The 20,692-nt window shown below is 44.9% G+C and overlaps 1 protein-coding gene across 1 annotated transcript in view; it reads left to right on the top strand.

Annotated features, from left to right (window-relative positions):
• The first annotated feature begins 10,583 nt into the window (after positions 1-10,583).
• The window catches only part of SLC9A1 (solute carrier family 9 member A1), a 46,639-nt gene continuing 36,530 nt past the window's right edge, over positions 10,584-20,692 (top strand). The window contains exon 1 of the mRNA XM_075264416.1: positions 10,584-11,263. Coding sequence (XP_075120517.1) covers positions 10,981-11,263 — 283 coding nt within the window. The 5' untranslated portion in view covers positions 10,584-10,980. The remainder of the gene's footprint in view (positions 11,264-20,692) is intronic.

The raw sequence follows: 20,692 nt of genomic DNA, 5'->3' as shown, positions 1-20,692 counted from the left end.
AACAATAAAAATTTTACATATTAAAATAAATGATTAATTAAAATATAGACCCTTATTTTGCCTTTTGACCCTGGCTTCTTCCCTGGTCATAGAACCTTTTGGCCTCAGTTTAGCTACAGTACACCCTTGTTTATGAGATAAACTTGGGAAGTATCTCTAGACTCTGTTGATCCACTTAGGCGTTGCCAAATGTTGTCATGTTTGAACTCAAGTTGAGTTTAACTATTCAGATAAGTGCAGGTAAGGCAGATAAACCTGTTTTAAATTTTTTGTTTGAACAATGAGCTTGTTGTAAGGATCATATATCAACTAGCTGTAAAGGAATGTATTGCCAGGAAATAACCTATTGTTTGACTGATGTTTTTTTATGTTAAACATATTTAAAAATATTTGGTGATTGTAGTTTATAATTTTCTAATCTAATACTTATTGTAAGCCAATGGAGGGGGTGTACATCTCACCCAGACTACTAAGGTGAGTGAGATGAGAAAACTCCAGTTTGGTAAATGCTCAGTATTGGGCTGGATTTTTAGGAATGGCAGGTAGGTTGGTAGTGGGACCTGTCATTCCACCCCACTCCAGTCCACACTTTGGGATGTTCCGGAAGGACTCAGCTGCAAAGAGTCTGCTCATTAAGGGAGCTTAAGAAGTCATCTCCAGCAGCAGACTTTGGGGAAGAGCTTGGCTGGAGAGCGAAAAAAAGAGGTCATATTTTTGGAGCTGTGTCCTGAATGATTCTATTGGCTTTTGGATTTCTGTTATCCTAGGTGAGGTAACCTATTCTATGTTTAGTTAGAGGCTAGCCGGGCAGGTATTTATTTTTGTATTATTTCCTTTTGTTGCTGCACTACCTTTTTGAGTGAAAATAAAACTCTACCATTGTTTTGGACTAAAGAAACTGGACTTGTGTGTCTATGCCACCCCACCTGGTAATCCCAGACCCTGACACTATGTTAAAAAAAAAATCCCTAAAATCTTGAAATCGGAATTTCAACTTTTGCCGTTAAGCTTAGGCCCGGTTCACATCTGCGTTTGGGATTCCGTTAGGGGAGTCAGCTTGCGGACCCCCCGAACGGAAACCTATACGCATTAAAAAGTGGTTAGCTAAGAAACCATAAGGACCCCAAAGACTATAATGGGGTCCGTGTGGTTTCCGCTCAGTGTCCGCACAAATCATGTGGAGAGAAAAGTACTGCAAGCGCCACTTTTCTCTCCACATGATTCGTGCGGACACTAAGCAGAAGCCACACGGACCCAAATATAGTCTATGGGGATCGTGTGGTTTCATACCTAACTGCTCTTTAATGTGTATAAGTTTCTGTTTGCGGGGGTCCCAAAGTGGAATTCCCAAACGGAATCCCAAACGCAGATGTGAACCGGGCCTTTACTCTGTGACTTCCTGTTTTCTATAGAAGGACCATAGGAACAATGGTCTGGAGAAGACTATTTTTCTAAGCGTGCTCTGTGACCTTGGAAGAGGTCATTGTGTAGAGAGGGGAGTAGATAAGCTGTGAAATAATCTATTGTGAATAGTGGATTCTGTCTCCTATCTACATATACATGCATGATAGCTGAGATCAACAGTGTGTTGATACGTGAAGTGGCTGCTATAAACAAATCTGCTACAGAAAACAGGAAGTTATAGCATATTATACGCCCTAGTGGACAGTGTCAGAACTGCAGGATTTTTAGAATTTAAAAAAATATATAAATAACATGGAACATTTTTATAAACCAAAACCTGACTTCTGATGATACGTTGCCTTTAAGATCTAAAACTACTCCCAAACCTTTCAGACATCAGCTATATAGTAGGGCAGATGTCAGGACTTTAAATATGGCAACTTCTCAAGAGCTAAACGAGCAGTATTGCAGTATATAGTACTGGTGATCAGACCCCCTAGGGCAGAGCTTCCCAAACTTTTTGAAGGTGGGACCTGATTTTGGACAAGACTTTTGCTGGAAACTTCCCTGTACCCTACTTAGAAAAATAAATGTCCCTACTTTTATTCATGTATTTTATTGTGCCTTTTAGCACTATATTCTGCCTTTTAGTCTATTCTGCCATTAAGAATTTGAGCCCCAGGGGAGGTGAGAGAACACAATAAACAGTGTTACTCACCTCTTCAGGATCCGATGTTAATCCTAGCAGGCTTTGGGCTTGTATGATAATGTCCCAAATGTCACGTGGTCTGGGATATTACCATATAGGCCCGAAGCCTGCACTAGCAGTACCATATAGGCCCAAAGCCTGTGCTAGCAATACCATACAGGCCAGAAGCCTGTGCTAGTAGTAACAGCCTGTTACTGCTAGCACAGGCTTTGGGCCTGTATGGTAACAGGCTGCTACTGCTAGCAAAGGCTTCGGCCCTGTATGATAATGACCCAGACGTCTGGGACATTATCATACAGGCTCAAAGCCTGTGCTAGCAGTACCATACAAGCCCGAAGCCTGTGCTAGCAGTAACAGCCTGTTACAACTAGCACAGGCTTTGGGCCTATATGGTACTGCTAGCGCAGGCCCGAAGCCTGCTAGGATTAACATTGGATCTTGGAGAGGTGAGTAAAACTGTTTATTATGTTCCCTCATCTCCCCTGGGGCTTCGATTATTATACTTGGGGGTCTGAGTATAATAATAGTTCATGGGTGGGCAACTGTGGGGCATAATAGAGGTTGCAGGGTCCACTGTGGCCCCTGTAACCTCTATTATGCCCCACAGCGACCCCCCTCCCCCACTGCAACCTCTATTATGCCCCACAGTCTATTGTGCCACTGTGGGGCATAATATAGGCTGCAGGGGCTGCTATGAAGAAGTGGTGAGTCAAAGATGTCTGTGTTGTAAACTTTACAAAATCAAGTCACAGCTGGAAGAAGTGATCATGGCGGTCCAAAGGGAAGAGACGGGAAATGTGGGAAGACGTCCTCCTGTAAGTATTACTGCACAAAATATTACTGCATTGTATTCACTTTTACCACTAGCACCCCCCCTCCTTCCCCCCGCTGCCTGAGGCGGACGATCAAAAGATGAACATCAGTATTTAGTCGGGAAGGGGGGGCGTCTTTTGATCGTCAGGCAGCAGAGAGGCTAGGTTCACCACTGCAGGTTGCCCCAATGTTTTTATGTCCCCCTTCGGCCCCCCCCCCCCATATTCATGTGCCCCAACCCAGTGGCGTAACTAGTAAAGATTGGGCCCCCCAGAGCCCATTTTCCTGGCCCCTAAACAGTATAACGCCCCATTTACACACACTATAATGTCCCAAAGTGGCCTCCAGACTGTATAATGTCATATAGCAGCCACTACACATGGTGTAATGTCTCATTGCGGCCTCTCCAAACAGTATAATGTTCCATAGCGGCCCGTCCACACAGTACAATGTCCCACCGTGGCCCCTGCGCATGGTATTATGTCCCATTGTGGCCTCTGTACACACTATTATGCCCCATTGTGGCCCCTGCACACACTATTATACACCACAGTGGCCCCTGCACATCATTGGGCCATGATGTTACTATATAGACAACTCTGCATAAGTAAAATCTTGTAGGCCCTGATGCAAACTTGATTAGGGCCCCCTATCCCATCTTTACAGCATATTCTTGATAGCAATGGTTATGGGTGCTGCAGCTGTGTTTCATAGACTTAAAATGGATATGGCTGTAATACACACAACTGCTGTTATATAGAATATGATGAGCAAGCAGCACAGTACCTGGCACGTAAACAAGGCTGGGATAACAGGATAGATCAGTGATGGAAAACATTTAGAGACTGAGTGCCCAAACTGAAACCCAAAACCCACTAATTTATTGCAAAGTGCCAACATGGCAATATAACCTTAAAGGGGTTTTCCTGGCAAAAAAAAGTTTGTTTTTTTTTTGTTTTTTTTTTAAATGTCTGTTAGTGTTACTAATGAGTTAATAATTACACCCATATACCTTTAGCTTGTTTTGATCGATTTCTGGGTGTCTCTGGGGGCTGCTGGTATTTCTGCTTTTGTTTACATACTCCACTTCCTGCTATCTAACTTCCTCACTAACCCTCTCACCTTTCTCCCACCTCCTTCTTCTCTCCCCCCTCCTTCCTCTATCCTTTCCATGTCTCTCTAACTATCCCACTTTTCCCTACCTACTCAGCCCAACCACCGACTCATAGTATATACTTACCCCTCCATGCTTCTTCTGGCGAGACGGCCCCTCCTCCTGTACTGATTCCGTACTCCTCCTCAGCAGAGATCAGACACCTCTACTGTGCATGTGCAGTAAAGGTGAATTACAGGCGGCGGTGGCGCGCACAGTGTAGAAGAGTGCGTACCGTACTGAGAGCAGGAGGAGGAGCCATCTTGCCATAAGAAATCATGCATGGTAAGCATGAGCAGAGTGGAGTAGTAGTGACAATAGGTTTCCGGAAATGGGGAAACGGATCGACACCGGATAATCAGAAAATATGATATGGGTAAATATACATTTTTCATAATTGATGTTATTTAGAAAGTAGGAGGGGGAGGGTGTTTAGAGTAGTGCAGGGATTTTAAGTTATCCCGGAAAACCCCTTTAATATTGTGCAGATCCACAATTGCGGACAGTTATGGACCTGCACAATACGGTTGTGTGAATGAGAGCTTTCAATGATATAAGACAAATTTGATCTGTTTTATAGTGATCGTGCAATGTTATTAAGGCCTGTAATAATATCGCATATCTCCCTATCTTATAAAAATGAATTCTTGTCTGTCTGTCTGTCTGTCTGTCCGTCTGTCTGTCTGTCTGTCTGTACTCTAATGCGAACCAAACGACTGGACTGATCTTCACCAAATTTGGTACAGAGATACTTCAGGTATCCGGGAAGGTTTAAGACGAGACTCCAACTCGCTCGGACGTACCGTTGCTGAGATACAGCATTCCAAACACAGTGCCCCCCCTTAGCCAATACAAACCTGCAAGACTTTCACTCATATTCCAACTGCAATACACACGGTCACTCCATATGCACAACACAACACTGATATCCAAACTGAGATACACGCATCAGAGGATTAGATACACAGATCAGCACACAGTATCACATGCCAGAGGATTAGATACACGGGTCTGCACACAGTCCCACACACCAGAGGATTAAATACGCATTTCTGCATACAGTTCCACACACTGAAGTATTTGATACGTGCATTTGCACACGGTTTCACATGCCAAAGGATTAGATACAGGCGTCTACACACAGTTCCACACTCCAGAGGATTAGATACGTGCGTCTGCACACATTGGTACACGCCATAGGATTAGATACACGCGTCTGCACACAGTTCCACATTCCAGAGGATTAGATATGCGCGTCTGCACACAGTTCCACATTCCAGAGGATTAGATACACGCATCTGCACACAGTTGTACATGCCATAGGATTAGATACACGCGTCTGCACACAGTACCACATGCAGTAGGATTAGATACGCGCATCTACACATAGTTCCACACGCCAAAGGATTAGATATGCACGTCTGCACACAGTACCACACGGGGGAGGATTAGATACGCGCATCTACACACAGTACCACATGCCATAGGATTAGATACGCGCATCTGCACACAGTACCACATGCCGGGGGATTGGATACGCGCGTCTACACACAGTTCCACATGCCGTAGGATTAGATACGCGCCTCTTCATACAATACCATACAGGGGAGGATTAGATACACGTGTCTTCACACAGTTGTACACGCCATAGGATTAGATACACGGGTCTGCACACAGTCCCACACACCAGAGGATTAAATACGCACTTCTGCACACAGTACCACATGCCATAGGATTAGATACGTGCACCTGCACACGGTTCCACATGCCGAAGCATTAGATACAGGCGTCTACACACAGTTCCACACTCCAGAGGATTAGATACACAGATCAGCACACAGTATCACACGCCAGAGGATTAGATACACGGGTCTCCACACAGTCCCACACACCCGAGGATTAAATACGCATTTCTGCACACAGTTCCACACACTGAAGGATTTGATACACGCGTCTGCACACGGTTCCACATGCCGAAGGATTAGATACAGGCGTCTACACACAGTTCCACACTCCAGAGCATTAGATACGTGCATCTGCACACATTTGTACACGCCATAGGATTAGATACACGCGTCTGCACAGAGTACCACATGCCGTAGGATTAGATACACGCGTCTACACACAGTTCCACATTTCAGAGGATTAGATACGCGCGTCTGCACACAGTTGTACACGCCATAGGATTAGATACACGCGTCTGCAGACAGTACCACATGCAGTAGGATTAGATACGCGCGTCTACACATAGTTCCACATGCCAAAGGATTAGATACGTGCCTCTTCACACAATACCACACTTTGGAGGATTAGATACGTGTCTCTGCACACAGTACCACAAGCCAGAGAATTAGATACGCGTCTCAGCACACAGTATCACACAGGGGAGGATTAGATACGCGTGTTTACACACAGTACCGCACGGGGGAGGATTAGATACGCGCGTCTACACACAGTACCACATGCCATAGGATTAGATATGCGCATCTGCACACAGTACCACATGCCGGGGGATTGGATACACGCCTCTACACACAGTTCCACATGCCGTAGGATTAGATACGCGCCTCTTCACACAATACCACACAGGGGAGGATTAGATACACGTGTCTTCACACAGTTGTACACGCCATAGGATTAGATACACGCGTCTGCACACAGTACCACATGCCGTAGGATTAGATACGCGCGTCTACACACAGTACCACATGCCGTAGGATTAGATACACGTGTCTACACATAGTTCCACACGCCGTAGGATTAGATACGCGCCTCTTCACACAATACTACACAGGGGAGGATTAAATACGTGCGTCTGCACACAGTACCACACGCCAGAGGATAAGATAAGCGCGTCTGCACACAGTACCAAATTCCGTAGGATTAGATACGCACGTCTGCACACAGTACCACATGCCGTAGGATTAGATACCCACGTCTACACACAGTTCCACATGCCGTAGGATTAGATACGCGCCTCTTCACACAATACCACACAGGGGAGGATTAGATACGTGCATCTGCACACAGTACCACATGCCAGAGTATTAGATACGCGCATCTGCACACAGTACCGCACGCCAGAGTCATTAGATATGCGCGTCTGCACACAGTTTCACTTACTGGAGGATTAGATACGCGCCTCTTCACACAATACCACACGGGGAGGATTAGATATGTGCATCTGCACACAGTACCACACCAACAAGGATTGGATACTTGCATCTAAACACAGTACTACACGGGGAAGCATTAGATACAGCTTTACTCCAGGTATCCATAACAACTGATCACAGGTTTTTCACTGACATCCAAAATGAGATACACATAATCACATGACGCTTATGGACATATACACAAACAACATACAAAATACACCAGTGCAAAATTGGACAATTCTTATGGGGCCACTACACAAACATAAAATGTAATATACCCGTGCGAAGCCGGGTCCTCCCTCTAGTCTACTATAAAACAGATACTGTGTGATGAAAATAGTGAAGGACCCCCATGCGGAACAATATGCTCCACAGTGGCCCCCAGACAGTACAATATGCAACACAGTGGCCCTGAGATGGTACAGTGGGCTCCACTGTGGCCCTCATGTGGTATAATGTTTTCAACAGTGGTCCCCACATGGTACAATGTGCTGCACAGTGGCCCGCTAGCAGTACGATGTGCTCCACAGTGGCCCCCACACGGTACAGTGTGCTCTACAGTGGCAACTACACGATATAATATGCTCCACAGTGGGCCCCATGAAGTATGATATGCTCCACAGTGGGCTTCTACACAGTATTATATGCTGCACAGTGGCCCCCACACAATGTAATATGTTGAACAGTGGGACCCCACATAGTATTATATGCTCCACAGTGGGCCCTCACACAGTATAATATACTATTTACTAGCGCTCCCACGAAGAGCAGGTAAGTAGCACCTTCCTTCTTCTATCAATGCATGTGCTGATGAATTACGTCATCGCGCCTGTGTCAGGGCAGAGGACACGCTTTGCTGTCAGTGTAAGCCGCAGTCGGCCTACATTGACAGTTTTCACCTGCATGTACATTTGTACTTACAGCTGAAAAAAGCGGTCACTCACTAATGGGGAATCCTGTACCGGATTCCCTGTTAGTGTGTGATTGTGGAGTCAGGATTGGGCAACGGGACTCATGCCAACAGAGGCAGCTCTGAGGGCCCCCTCTGGCACGTGTGCAATAGGTTGACAAACATGGTGATAAATCATCAATAATAGATCAGTGGGAAACCAACACCCAAGACTCCTACTGATCTGTTTTTTGAAAGGACCGTAGCACTTGTGCTAGCCCTGTGACCCCCTCAGTATTTACACCTCATGCCGTCTGTTTTATAGTTACCGTGTAATATAGTTAATGCTTTATTCTATTCACTTCTATTGCATGAAGCTGTAATTACATAAAACAGATAGTGTAACCCTCTGGGGCCGGTTGTAGCCACACCACCTGTAACTGCAATAGTTACGCCCCGGTCTGTAAAAATCTATGCATTAAGATGGCAACTCATGACTAGCGATTGTAATAGAGTAGGAATGGGGTTAAGTACCCCGCTATATTCCTCTCTCTGATCACTTCTCGAAGTGGTCACATTTCATTCATTCAGCATATCACTGCTCTCAGCACATATGGCACATGATCACTAAGGCCAATGATTGGCTGTAGAAGTCATGTGACTGATTGTTGGCGGTCTGCACTACTGACAGGGAGGATTGTCTGTTTTTATTATAACTTCTATAAGATGGGGAGGAGATGCTTTACAAAAACAATTCAAACAATCCCAGATTTCCATGGATGCTCTAAAAACCACAAACCTCCAATCCATCCCGTATCCTGCGGGACACTCCCTGATTCCAGGTCCTGTCCCGCCGTCCTAGTTAGCAGGAGGTATGTCCCGGTTTCTACTCATCTGTGTCCAGAGGATGCAGATGAGTTGAATACAATGGTGAATGAAGCAGGAGCCATCCACAAACAGCTCTCGCTTCATTACTGTGCTCCCCTTGTGCTCCAGCCTGGGGAGCTGTAGGCATGATGTGATGACATCACTCACAACACGCCTACAGCTCCCAGAACAATTCGTGACTGACACTGCAGACAGAGCAGCAGGGGAGCAAGGAGAGGTGAGTATCAGTTTTTTGGGTTTTTTTTTGTTAAACTTTGGAGCAAATTGAGGGGGAACATGAAATTGGTGGCAGATGAAGGGGACAGATGGAGTCGGACATTAAACTGGTGGTAGATGTAGGGGGACATAAAACTGGTAGCAGATGAAGGGGGGCATTAAACTGGGGGCAGATGCAGGGGGAAAGAAATTGGGAGTAGATGAAGGGGGGACATTAAATTGAGGACAGTTTGAGGGGGGCATTAATCAATGGTCGTCACTGGACAGAGATATTAAGCCGGGTGAAACTGGAAAAGGACATTAAACTGGGGGCAACTGGAGGAAGACATTAACCCTAGAACACATACCTGGGGCCTTTTAGGCCTGCATGCTTAACTTTTTGCTCCATTATAATAAAAATTTTGCCCACTATTCAGATTTTAATTTACAATTTTGAAATAAACTTGTGAAAGTAATTTAAGTGTGTTTTTCTATATTATTTGCATGGGGGCTAAAAGGCCCCCAATACGTTAAAATTTATCTATTTTTAACGTCATGCGTTCTAGGGTTAATCCTTAAGAGTAGCTGGCGGGGAACATGTCTGCCTCTAGTTGCCCCCAGTTTTATGTGACCCTCCAGCTACCCCTACGGTTTAATGTCCCCCTCTAGTTGCCCCCAGTTCAATGTCCCCCTCCAACTACCCCCACCGTTTAATGTCCCCCTCCAGCTGTCCAGTTTCATGTCCTCCTCTAGTTTCCGCCAGTTTAACCTGGGGCACCAGAAGAGGGACTTCATACTGTGCAGCAATTAGAGGAGAACATTATAACGTGGGGCCATATAATATTTGGGTGACTGTAGGAGCATTATACTGTTTGGGGGCACAAAGAAAAATGTATGAGAATGGGCAGGGTTAACTTAGAAGTGGGTGGAGCTAAATTTGCTGCTGCCACAGCTATTATTTGGTAGCCACTTGAAGGGACATTAAAATATGGGGGGGCACTTAGGAAACCTTTGAATAAGACCCACTAGTATTAAGCACACCCTGGTGACACTGATGGCATACATCCAAGGCTATCATTCAATGAGTGAAGCTTCTGTTTTCTCTTTAAAATGAGGAGATGGAGGCCACTGATATGGGATGTACTGTAGATCACTTTTACGTTGGGTGTTGTACTCAGTGTTTACATCCAGACACATACCAACGTGATTACATTGGTTTGTGTCAGGGTGTCCATTTACAAAGGAAATTCAGCTTTACTATACTATCTGCAATTGACCTCCACTCCAGTAGAGGTCGCTCAATAGCTCGTCTCCGCCATCATCTTTCAGTGGCGGCGCCCTCCCTTCCCGGGCTTCCCCCAGTGGAAATAGAGTAGGAGCTGTCAGGTGTAGGAGACGGCGGCCGGGAGTTAGGAGTGGGTACAAGGGCGCCCCAAGGAGTGCCGGGCCGGGGACATGCATCCTGGGAGCGGCATCTTATAGACCCGCCTTGTCATTCGCTGGTCACACTCTTATCTGCGGTGCACATATGTACGTTTAGCACGTCCATACAGATAGCCGCTTGCCCCGGTACGGGTGTGTGTGGGAAAGTGACACTACACTGGTATAAAGTATGCTGATGGTACAGCCCCGTGTATACCCTGCACTAGCGGCGATCTGATCTTCCAGCCAAGTATGCGCACGTCTCCCGGCACCCCAGCTGCGTCTATGTGTCCGTCCGGTGTATGAGGCTGCTGGGTTCTGTGCAGATCGTACCACATACACACCGATCATGCCGGCGCACCCCGGGTACAGGTGGGCACTGTATGTGCTCCTCGTCCTGGTTCTCGTGCCCGATCTCCTCACTCATGCCAGCTCTCCGGAGGTCGAGCCGAAGGGATTCACAGAGTACACATCTTCACCTGGAATCACCGTGAGTCCTCATGGAGCTGCTGGGAATAAGACTGGCCGGGGCCACCGCAAACTCTTCCCGGTGCTGGGGATGGACTACGGCTACATTAGAGAACCCTTTGAAATCGCCTTGTGGATCCTGCTGGCCTGTCTTATGAAGCTGGGTAAGTGTCAGTCAGTGCCTGGTCCCACCATGCTGCATGCCTATGAGAGGTAGGAGGGCTAGTATTCATCTGCCTACCTGAAACATCTCTATGTCAGTGCCTGGTCCCATCATATTCCTATGAAGGGAGGGAGGGCTAGTATTCATCTGTCCACCTGAAACATCACTATGTCAGTGCCTAGTCCCATCATGCTGCATGCCTATGAGGGGAGGGAGGGCTAGTATTCATCTGTCCACCTGAAACATCACTATGTCAGTGCCTGGTCCCACCATGCTGCATGCCTATGAGGGGTAGGAGGGCTAGTATTCATGTGTCTACCTGAAACATCACCATGTCAGTGCCTAGTCCCATCATATTCCTATGAAGGGAGGGAGGGCTAGTATTCATCTGTCCACCTGAAACATCACTATGTCAGTGCCTAGTCCCATCATGCTGCATGCCTATGAGGGGAGGGAGGGCTAGTATTCATCTGTCCACCTGAAACATCACTATGTCAGTGACTAGTCCCATCATGCTGCATGCCTATGAGGGGAGGGAGGGCTAGTATTGAGCTGTCTACCTGAAACATCACCATGTCAGTGCCTAGTCCCATCATGCTGCATGCCTATGAGGGGTAGGAGGGCTAGTATTCATGTGTCTACCTGAAACATCACTATGTTAGTGCCTAGTCCCATCATACTGCATGCTTATGAGGGGTAGGAGGGCTAGTATTCATGTGTCTACCTGAAACATCACTATGTTAGTGCCTAGTCCCATCATGCTGCATGCCTATGAGGGGTAGGAGGGCTAGTATTCATCTGTCCACCTGAAACATCACTATGTCAGTGCCTGGTCCCATCATACTGCATGACTATGAGGGGAGGGAGGGCTAGTATTGAGCTGTCTACCTGAACCATCACTATGTCAGTGCCTGGTCCCATCATATGCCTATGGGAGGGCTAGTATTGATCTGTCCACCTGAAACATCACCATGTTGGTGCCTAGTCCCACCATGCTGCATGCCTATGAGGGGTAGGAGGGCTAGTATTCATGTGTCTACCTGAAACATCACTATGTTAGTGCCTAGTCCCATCATACTGCATGCTTATGAGGGGTAGGAGGGCTAGTATTCATGTGTCTACCTGAAACATCACTATGTAAGTGCCTAGTCCCATCGTACTACATGCCTATGAGGGGAGGGAGGGCTAGTATTCATGTGTCTACCTGAAACATCACCATGTTAGTGCCTAGTCCCATCATACTGCATGCTTATGAGGGGTAGGAGGGCTAGTATTCATCTGTCCACCTGAAACCTCACTATGTCAGTGCATGGTCCCATCATATGCCTATGGGAGGGCTAGTATTGATCTGTCCACCTGAAACATCACTAGCACTCAGGAGCTTTATGTTAGTACTGCACATTGCATGCAGCACTGGCTCTCATGAAGTGGGACTGTCAAACCACATGGTTACTAGAAGAGTGATGCTGGTTGTTTTGTGTTCAAGACATAAAAAGTTAATAATCTGGAATAAATGTGAGCTGGGTGTAAATGGGTGCAGTGGTGTAACTAGGAATAGCGGGGCCCCATAACAAACTTTTGACATGAGCCACACACCCCCTGCATTCCTGCGTGCTCTATTATGCCCCATAGCGGCCCCTGCACACAGTAATATGCCCCATAGCGGCCCCTGCACACAGTATTATGCCCCACTGTGGACACCCATGAACAATTATTATATTCTGGGGACTTTTCAGACCACCAGAGTATAATAATCAGAGATCGAGGGGGAATACCAACATAAGGAAAACACTGTTATTTGCCTATCCCTGGCTCTGCTGCACTCCTTGGTGGTGTTGACCATCTTCAATGATGACCGGGATGTCACATAACCTGGGACGCAGGCCCCGGTCATGGGACGTCACAGGAGTAGGCCCGAAGCCTGTCCGGATCTCAGAGAGGTAAGTAACAGTGTTTTTTTATGTTCTCTTACCTTTCCTGGGCCTCCAATCGTTATAGTTGCGTGTCTGAAAAGACTCACGAGTATAATAATGTTTATGGGGCCCAGGCCGTCAATTATCGATCCCGGCCCCTGCCAGGATCGGTAAGTAAATAGGGCCCGATACCGTCTGGAGTAACTCCAGCTGGTAATGGCCTATTAAGAAAAAAACAACGCAGTGGTAGCTGCTGTCGCCGGACCCCTAATGTCCCCGGCCCTGTGGCAGCTGCTACCCCGGTAGTTACGCCCCTAGGAGGGTGCACCTCATATATTGGCAAGCTCTGAAGACTCATGTTAGGATAAATTCACAAGACTCAGCTGTGAAACTGTTGGCTGGATGTACTGGCCTCCACCTTATGATGGGAGATAGACTCCTAGCAGTATAGTTATGTTTTCTCTAGTAGTCTCTGCCTCCCAACGACATACTGTCCCATAAAATAATCGATCTGTGACAGTCCAAACATAATAGCATATGGTGCAGGTGGGTAAATTTGGCAAACACACAGACCAAGATTCATGGCTAAAACTCAGACTTGTGAATTTGCCCTTAGTATATCTTATAACTGCCTCTATTGAGTCTCATGACTGTCAGGGTAGCCAACCAAACACTGTTGTAAGTAGAAAGGGTATCTTAAGTATACAAAATACACTTTTTTTTTTTTTTTTCTTTTTTTTTTTTTCCAAGGATGTATAGCTTGTAAAAATTCCATAACATCAGGTTCCAGAATGTCACTTTATGAACAATTGTTTGAACACAACTTTACAGTAAATTGACTTTCTGTGCTGTAACTTATAGTGTACATAATAGTCTCATTTGCTTTTTTTTTTTCTCTGACGTTTATACTTTGTCAATGGCAGCACCCCTGGAAAGACTGCCTCTTTCCTAGGACAGGAAACATCAACTGGTAATTCTTTAATAACAGGATGGCCACCCCTCTTCTCCATTTCTGTTTCCTGTCCTGTGGATGTAGGATGCTTAGGGCTCGTTCATACGGGGCAAGAGGGGGTGGATTTTGACGCCGAATCCGCCTCCTCACAATAGAGGTCTATGTAGACTGCTAGATTCCTTTTTTCCGTGAGCGGTATGATCCCGCTCACAGAAAAAGGAAGCGAGCTGCCCTTTTTTCAGGCGGATTCCGTGGCTGATTGAGCCCTGGCGTCAGCCTCGCAACAGCACCCTCTGGATTCGGCCCATTCATTTTGGCCTACTCCGGAGCGGGAAGACGCTGTAGGCGCATTTTGGTCCTATTCTGTCGTAGATTCCTGCGTCAATCAGGACCAAAATACATGGTCCTGTGCCCTGTGTTAACTAGCTCTAAGAGTTCTCTTGGGGACTGTGGGATCAGCCTAGAGTGTTTCTCTCTTCTAGGGGCTCCTCTTTTCTTTAGGTGGTAGTGTAGGAGTGTTTTCAAGACCTTATATTTAGCCCTTAAGGAGGTTGGTGGTAGCGCTCCCTATGGCTTCTATACCTGTAGATCCTTAAACCCTTGGGATTTTGTTGGTAAATGTTTCTAGCCTTTATGGATTTGCACAATATGTGATTGTAACCTGTTAAGCCTGGTTCACATCTGCGTTGGTAATCCATTCAGGGGAGTCCACGTGGGGACTCTCCCAAACTAAATATTGAACGCATTGGCAAGCAGTGTGCAGTGAAAGCGCACAGACCCCATAGACTATAATGGGGTCCATTTGCTTTCCGCATGAAACATGTGGACAGAAAAGTAGTTCACGATCTATTTTCCTGTCTGCATGACTCGTGCGGAAAGCACACGGAACCCATTATAGACTATGGGGTCCGTGTGCTTTCACTGCACACCACTTGCCAATGTGTTCGGTAGTCCGTTCGGGAGGGTCCCCATGCGGACTCCCCCGAACGGATTACCAACACAGATGTGAACCAGGCCTTAGTTCTGTATGAGTTAGGGCTTGCAGGTGGAAGTGTATCCTAGTTGCTCCTTAACCTCCAGATGAAGGTTTGTTAGTGAATAGGTGTTTATTTAGCTTAAGGGTAAATTCACACGGAAGAATGGGGAACAGAGATTGCAGCAGGATGCTGAAAACCTAAGTGTTCTGCTCAATCTTGCTTTGTATTCCGTGGCTCAAAACTCCCTGCCGATTAGGCCCATCCATCTGGGCCTAATAACCGTTGAAAGCTGCAGTGGAACTAACCATAATCCTCCATTTACCTACCAGGTTTTGTTCTGCAGATGTTTAGGACCAGGTTGATTTTCTGCAATGAGTCACAGTGACTCTGTCTGATGTTGCTGGGATTTTCCCCTCGGACGGTTCTTTGTGATGTGTGTGGATGGACAGAAATTTAAGATTCTGTCCAAGTCAACAGCTGTGGATATGACTGGGCAAATGGTTGGAAAGTAACCCAGGCCGATGATCAGCTCAATTTAGACTATGTATTTTGATTTAGGTCATAATCGCCCAGCGCTATCTGTGGATAATCTCAACATGCAGAAGAGGATACTGTAATGGGATTAATTTCCCAGTTTTTTTTTTTTATTTTAGCAAAGAGTTTATTTCTCTGTTCACAGTTTACCTTAGGAAAATTGTTTGGCAATCTTTCTAAGTAGCTGCCGTCTTTATCGAGGTTCATTCAAGTGTAGAATCCGTATTTCTTCAGTACAAAAGTGTGGGTAATTTTCTCCCTGTCTCTTCTAGAACTTCCACTAAAATAAATACCTCAATTTGTATGCTGACCATAAATGACAAAATACCACCGAAAACGCAACAAATAAGCCGGAGCAAAATTACAAATTTATATAAAAAGAATATGGTATAAACACTAAATATATGTATATCCAACTCAGTTGGGGATACCAGAGTAATCCACAAATAAATATTAAAAATGGCAACTAAATTGTGTAATTTGAAAAGGTGAAAATAAATTGTGAGAAATTAAAGACCTAAATAATGTGAGAAATAGTGAATTAAGGCATAAATAAATAGGCATAAGGCATAAATATACTAAAAGAGTGACAAGGCAGATTATACGGCATTAAAGGCAAAATTGTGCAAAATCAATAATGCAAAAGCACTTCATTTGAATATACATATAAATATTACAAATTGATAAATATAATTGGACCTTTCAGAATTTTTCTTTTGTATAACATGAAGGATCTTCACTGCTCTGAACAAACTAAACACTACAGACCAGGAAAACAATGCTGACCTCTGGTAGTGAATAAAAAAGCCTATAAAACTATAGTACAAAATGATAAATCTAAAAATATCCAAAACCCGCTTTGCTACATATTAGAAAAACAATACAAACATAAGAGACCTGAAGCTCAACGCCTCATTGGTTTCCTTCTTTAGTGTTTTTTTTTTTTTCTTTCACATCACCACTCCTGACACAAGTGGATACTATCAATCCCAAAAAACTTTAGAGACTCTATCACTGGGAAAAGTCATTTTTAACTAATCACATTCTTCCATAGGTGTTAGGCTATTCCACACCTACCATTAGTATGTAAATTGCCTCAGTGGTTTCTGAATAAGTCCGTTTTTATTCATATGCTAATGAGCTTCCAGCCAGCACAGGAAGTTCCCAGCAGCACTCATCTATTCTATTATCTCCTATGTGTATGTGCAAACAGGAAGCTGAGTCAGCAGCAGCAGCCTGTACTGTATACACCCATAGGAAACAATGGCAAAGAGGGTGCACGATGCATTGTGCACCAGTCTATTTAGCATATTATTAAAAACGGACTTATTCAAAAACCACTGAGGCAATTTACATACTAAAGGTAGGTGTGAAGTAGCCTTTCTAAAGCCTATGCAAGGATGTGATTAGTTAAAAATGACTTTTCCCAATGATAGAGCCCCTTTTAATAACTTATTATGTTTCCTGATGCTGTAGTGGTACAGCGAGATGCTGCTCTTCTAATGTCCAATTTTAATACTAGAGCCCAAAAATGGCTTTAAGTACTAAAACCTGTTTCAAAACTTAATCCAAAAGGCTGCACTCCAAATTATGCTCCCCCTGCCAATCAAAAATAAAAAAATCTTGATCTTTCACCGCTAGAAAGCTGATAGAAAGCCCGCTCTCACATTACAGCGCTATAGACGCTACTGTTAGGAAGGGTGTTCCTGACTGTCAAAAACGCCCTTCTGACAGTGAAGAGCTACAGTACCAGCACCAATAGCTCTTCACTGGGGGCATAGAATGTGAAAGCTGAATTCAGTGCACTTTGGGCTTTCTAGAGGTGTATTACACCGCATGTGCCCCAGGAGGTGAAAGGTCCTCTTTAAAGCTCTTAGGATTACACTACACGCATGATACTTTTGAAAGTGTAGCAGAACACGTTGCCATTTTTCCAGATCCTGAACATTAGCAGCTGACTGTATTTTTACTGACTTGCTATGAGACAGACATTGAGGGCATTGGTAGTCATCCCCTCATACATCAAACCACAGGGACAGGTTGCATAATAAATAACAGAATGTGTATTGCAGGAAATGTTATGTAAGGTCTTAAAATCCGTATTCCCTGAGGAGCTACAAAAATTGGTTGACCTTACCATATAACGGCGCATAATACTTTTACCGCAGGGGTGCAAGCCTCACACATTAGACATTACAATGAATCTGTGGGACATAATTACACATCGTCAGAATATCCTGAAGCTTCCTGGATTGCTTCAAAGAGATACAGGGAACCTCAGTCAACGAGGGTGCAATAATACCTACCAATGCTTACTCTACTTTCTGGATGTCTTGCCACCTGGAATTGAAGGGCGTAATAAACCTAACTTTAGATATATCCATTTAATTTTTAGCTCTACTTGCTAAAAGAGTTTCTCCAGTAGCATGTTTGGTTCAATATATTTAGCCCTGATAGACTTTCCATTGGACCCCATTCATGGCAGCTTTGTGTAAGCTTTTGAGCGTATATTTGAAAACTTGCATCATAGGAGCGGACATGCCTGGCCTGCATAGTTGGCCAGTTGAAAGGCTTTTTTTAACTTTGTAGTAGTGTGAAGAAGTTTAAAGCAGAGGAGTATTATCTGATGGGTTTTTTTTTTCTCTCTAAAAATATCAGTGGAAATAGCCCCATGAGATTCTCTTTTAATCCATCTTCAGGCGCTCAACATTTGTATAGATATAATTCCACATAAGATAAATGTTCTTGGCATTTTGATTAATTGATTCCAAAAGGTTTGCCCAGTTTTATCGAGCCCTTCCTGATGAACAAAAATCTATGTATTGTGACCACTGGAGCACGTCATCATAAGCCTGTACATCTGGAATGACTTTCCATTCCCCTCATCCACAGAAATGAGTACCCCCATAGTTGTAGACTGGAGCTGTAGGAAGGGGGGGGGGGTCCTTAAGTTTTTTTTAAAAAAAATTCAAGTAGTTCAACAATAAACTCAGTAAGGCCATGATCTAAGTTATTAATTTTTAAGAAATATTTTGATGCCTGCAAACAGAAGCGTACAAGGACTTGACATCGCAAGTAACCAAAATCACTGCCATCAAGGTGTATTCTATCCAGCTGCTTCAGCATATCTGAAGTATCTTTAGCAAATCTTAATAAAGTTTCCATACTTTTATGAAGGTAGAAATTGATGAATCTACATATATTTTCATAGTCCACCAAGCCCCTGAAATGGTGGGACATCCCGGTGGATTGGTGGAACTCTTATATACTCCTAAAGTATTCATATCCCTTGAACTTTTAAGTTTGTGGTTGTAAGGTGACAAAACATGAAAATGTATTTTGAGATTTTAACTGATAACTCAGCATAAAGTAGCAGTTTATTAAATGGAATGAAAATGCTACATGATATTCAAAATATTAATCAAATAAAAATCTGTGTGGCATGAAAAACTATTCAGTCCCCTGTACTCTGATAGCCCTGAATAAAATCCAATGCAATCAATTGCTTTCAGAAGTCACTTAATTAGTTAAGAGTCCAGCTGTGTGTAATTTACTCAGTACAAATACACCTATTCTGTGAAGGTCTTAGTGGTTAGTTAGAGAACACTAGTGAACAAACAGCAACATGAAGACCAAGGAACACACCAAACAGGTCAGAGATAAAGTTGTGAAGAAGTGTAAAGCAGGGTTCGGTTATAAAAACATATCCCAAGCTTTGAGCATTCCAAGAAGAACTGTTCAATCCATGATCCAAAATGAAAAAAGTATTCTACAACTGCAAACCTACCAAGATATGGCCGTCCACCTAAACTGACATATTGAGCAAAGAGGAGAATCCTGGCCTTTTTGGAGGAGTGTCAAGAAAAAAAAAAAACATTACTGAAGAAAGACTTAAGAAGAGCCATTTGCAGTTTGCCGCAAGCCATATAGGGGGGACAGTAAACAGGGAAGAAGGTGCTCTGGTCAGATGAGACCAAATTTAAACTTTGGCCTAAACACAAAGTGCTATGTGTGGTGGAAAAGTAATACTGCTCATCACTGTGAACACACCATCACCATCATGATGGTGGCAGCATCATTCTGTGGGGATAATTTTCTTCAGCACGGACAGGGAAGCTGATCAGATTTGATGGGAAGATGGATGGAGCTAAATACAGGGCAATCCTGGAAGAAAACCTGTTGGGGCTGCAAAAGACTTGAAACTGGGAAGGAGATTCACCTTCCAGCAAGACAATGACCCTAAACATACAGCCAGAGCTACAGTGGAATAGTTTAGATGAAATACCGTATTTTACGGACTATAAGGCGCACTGGACTATAAGCCGCATTGCCCATGAGCGCCTTATAGTCCGTCTCGGTTCATATATAAGGCGCACCGGACTATAAGCCGCAGTCCGGTGCGCATTATATGTTATTGAAAGCGGCGGCAGGCAGACTTTGCCAGCGGCCGCTTAACCCCCCGCGTGCCAGCCGCTTCTATTGGAAGCGCTCGGCAGGCGAGGAGGGGCTCTATCAGCAAAATCATGCTGATAGAGCCCAACCGTAAAAGTTAGATTAAACTACCCCCCCCGTTTTAAAATAAAAGTCTGAAACAGAATGTGAAACGTACCGAGCGGTGCAGGGTGGGCGGGCATTCAGGCCTCCTCTTCCTCCGATGTTCCGTCCTCCTCCTCCGCCGCTCGCTAACTGATAATGGCCTGGGCGCATGCACAGTAGCCGTAGTAGAAGCATTATGATATTGCGCATGCGCCCAGGCCATTATCAGCGAGCGCCGGAGGAGAAGGACGGAACATCGGAGGAAGAGGAGGCTTGAATGCCCGCCCGCCCGCCCTGCACCGCTGGGTAAGTTTCACGTTCTGTTTCAGGCCGGCGTGACAGCAGGGCTGCCGGACACTTCCCATTCATTTCTATGGGAGCCGGCATGCGAGCGCTCCCCATAGAAATGAATGGACTGCTTTTTTCCATTCATTTCTATAGGGAGCGCTCGTATGCCGGCTCCCATAGAAATGAATAGGAAGTGTCCAGCAGCCCTGCTGTAACTCTGGTGTGTACGG

The sequence above is a fragment of the Leptodactylus fuscus genome, chromosome 2 (assembly GCF_031893055.1).
Source record: "Leptodactylus fuscus isolate aLepFus1 chromosome 2, aLepFus1.hap2, whole genome shotgun sequence".
Lineage (NCBI taxonomy): Eukaryota > Metazoa > Chordata > Amphibia > Anura > Leptodactylidae > Leptodactylus > Leptodactylus fuscus.
This window is presented reverse-complemented; position numbering and strand designations above follow the sequence as displayed.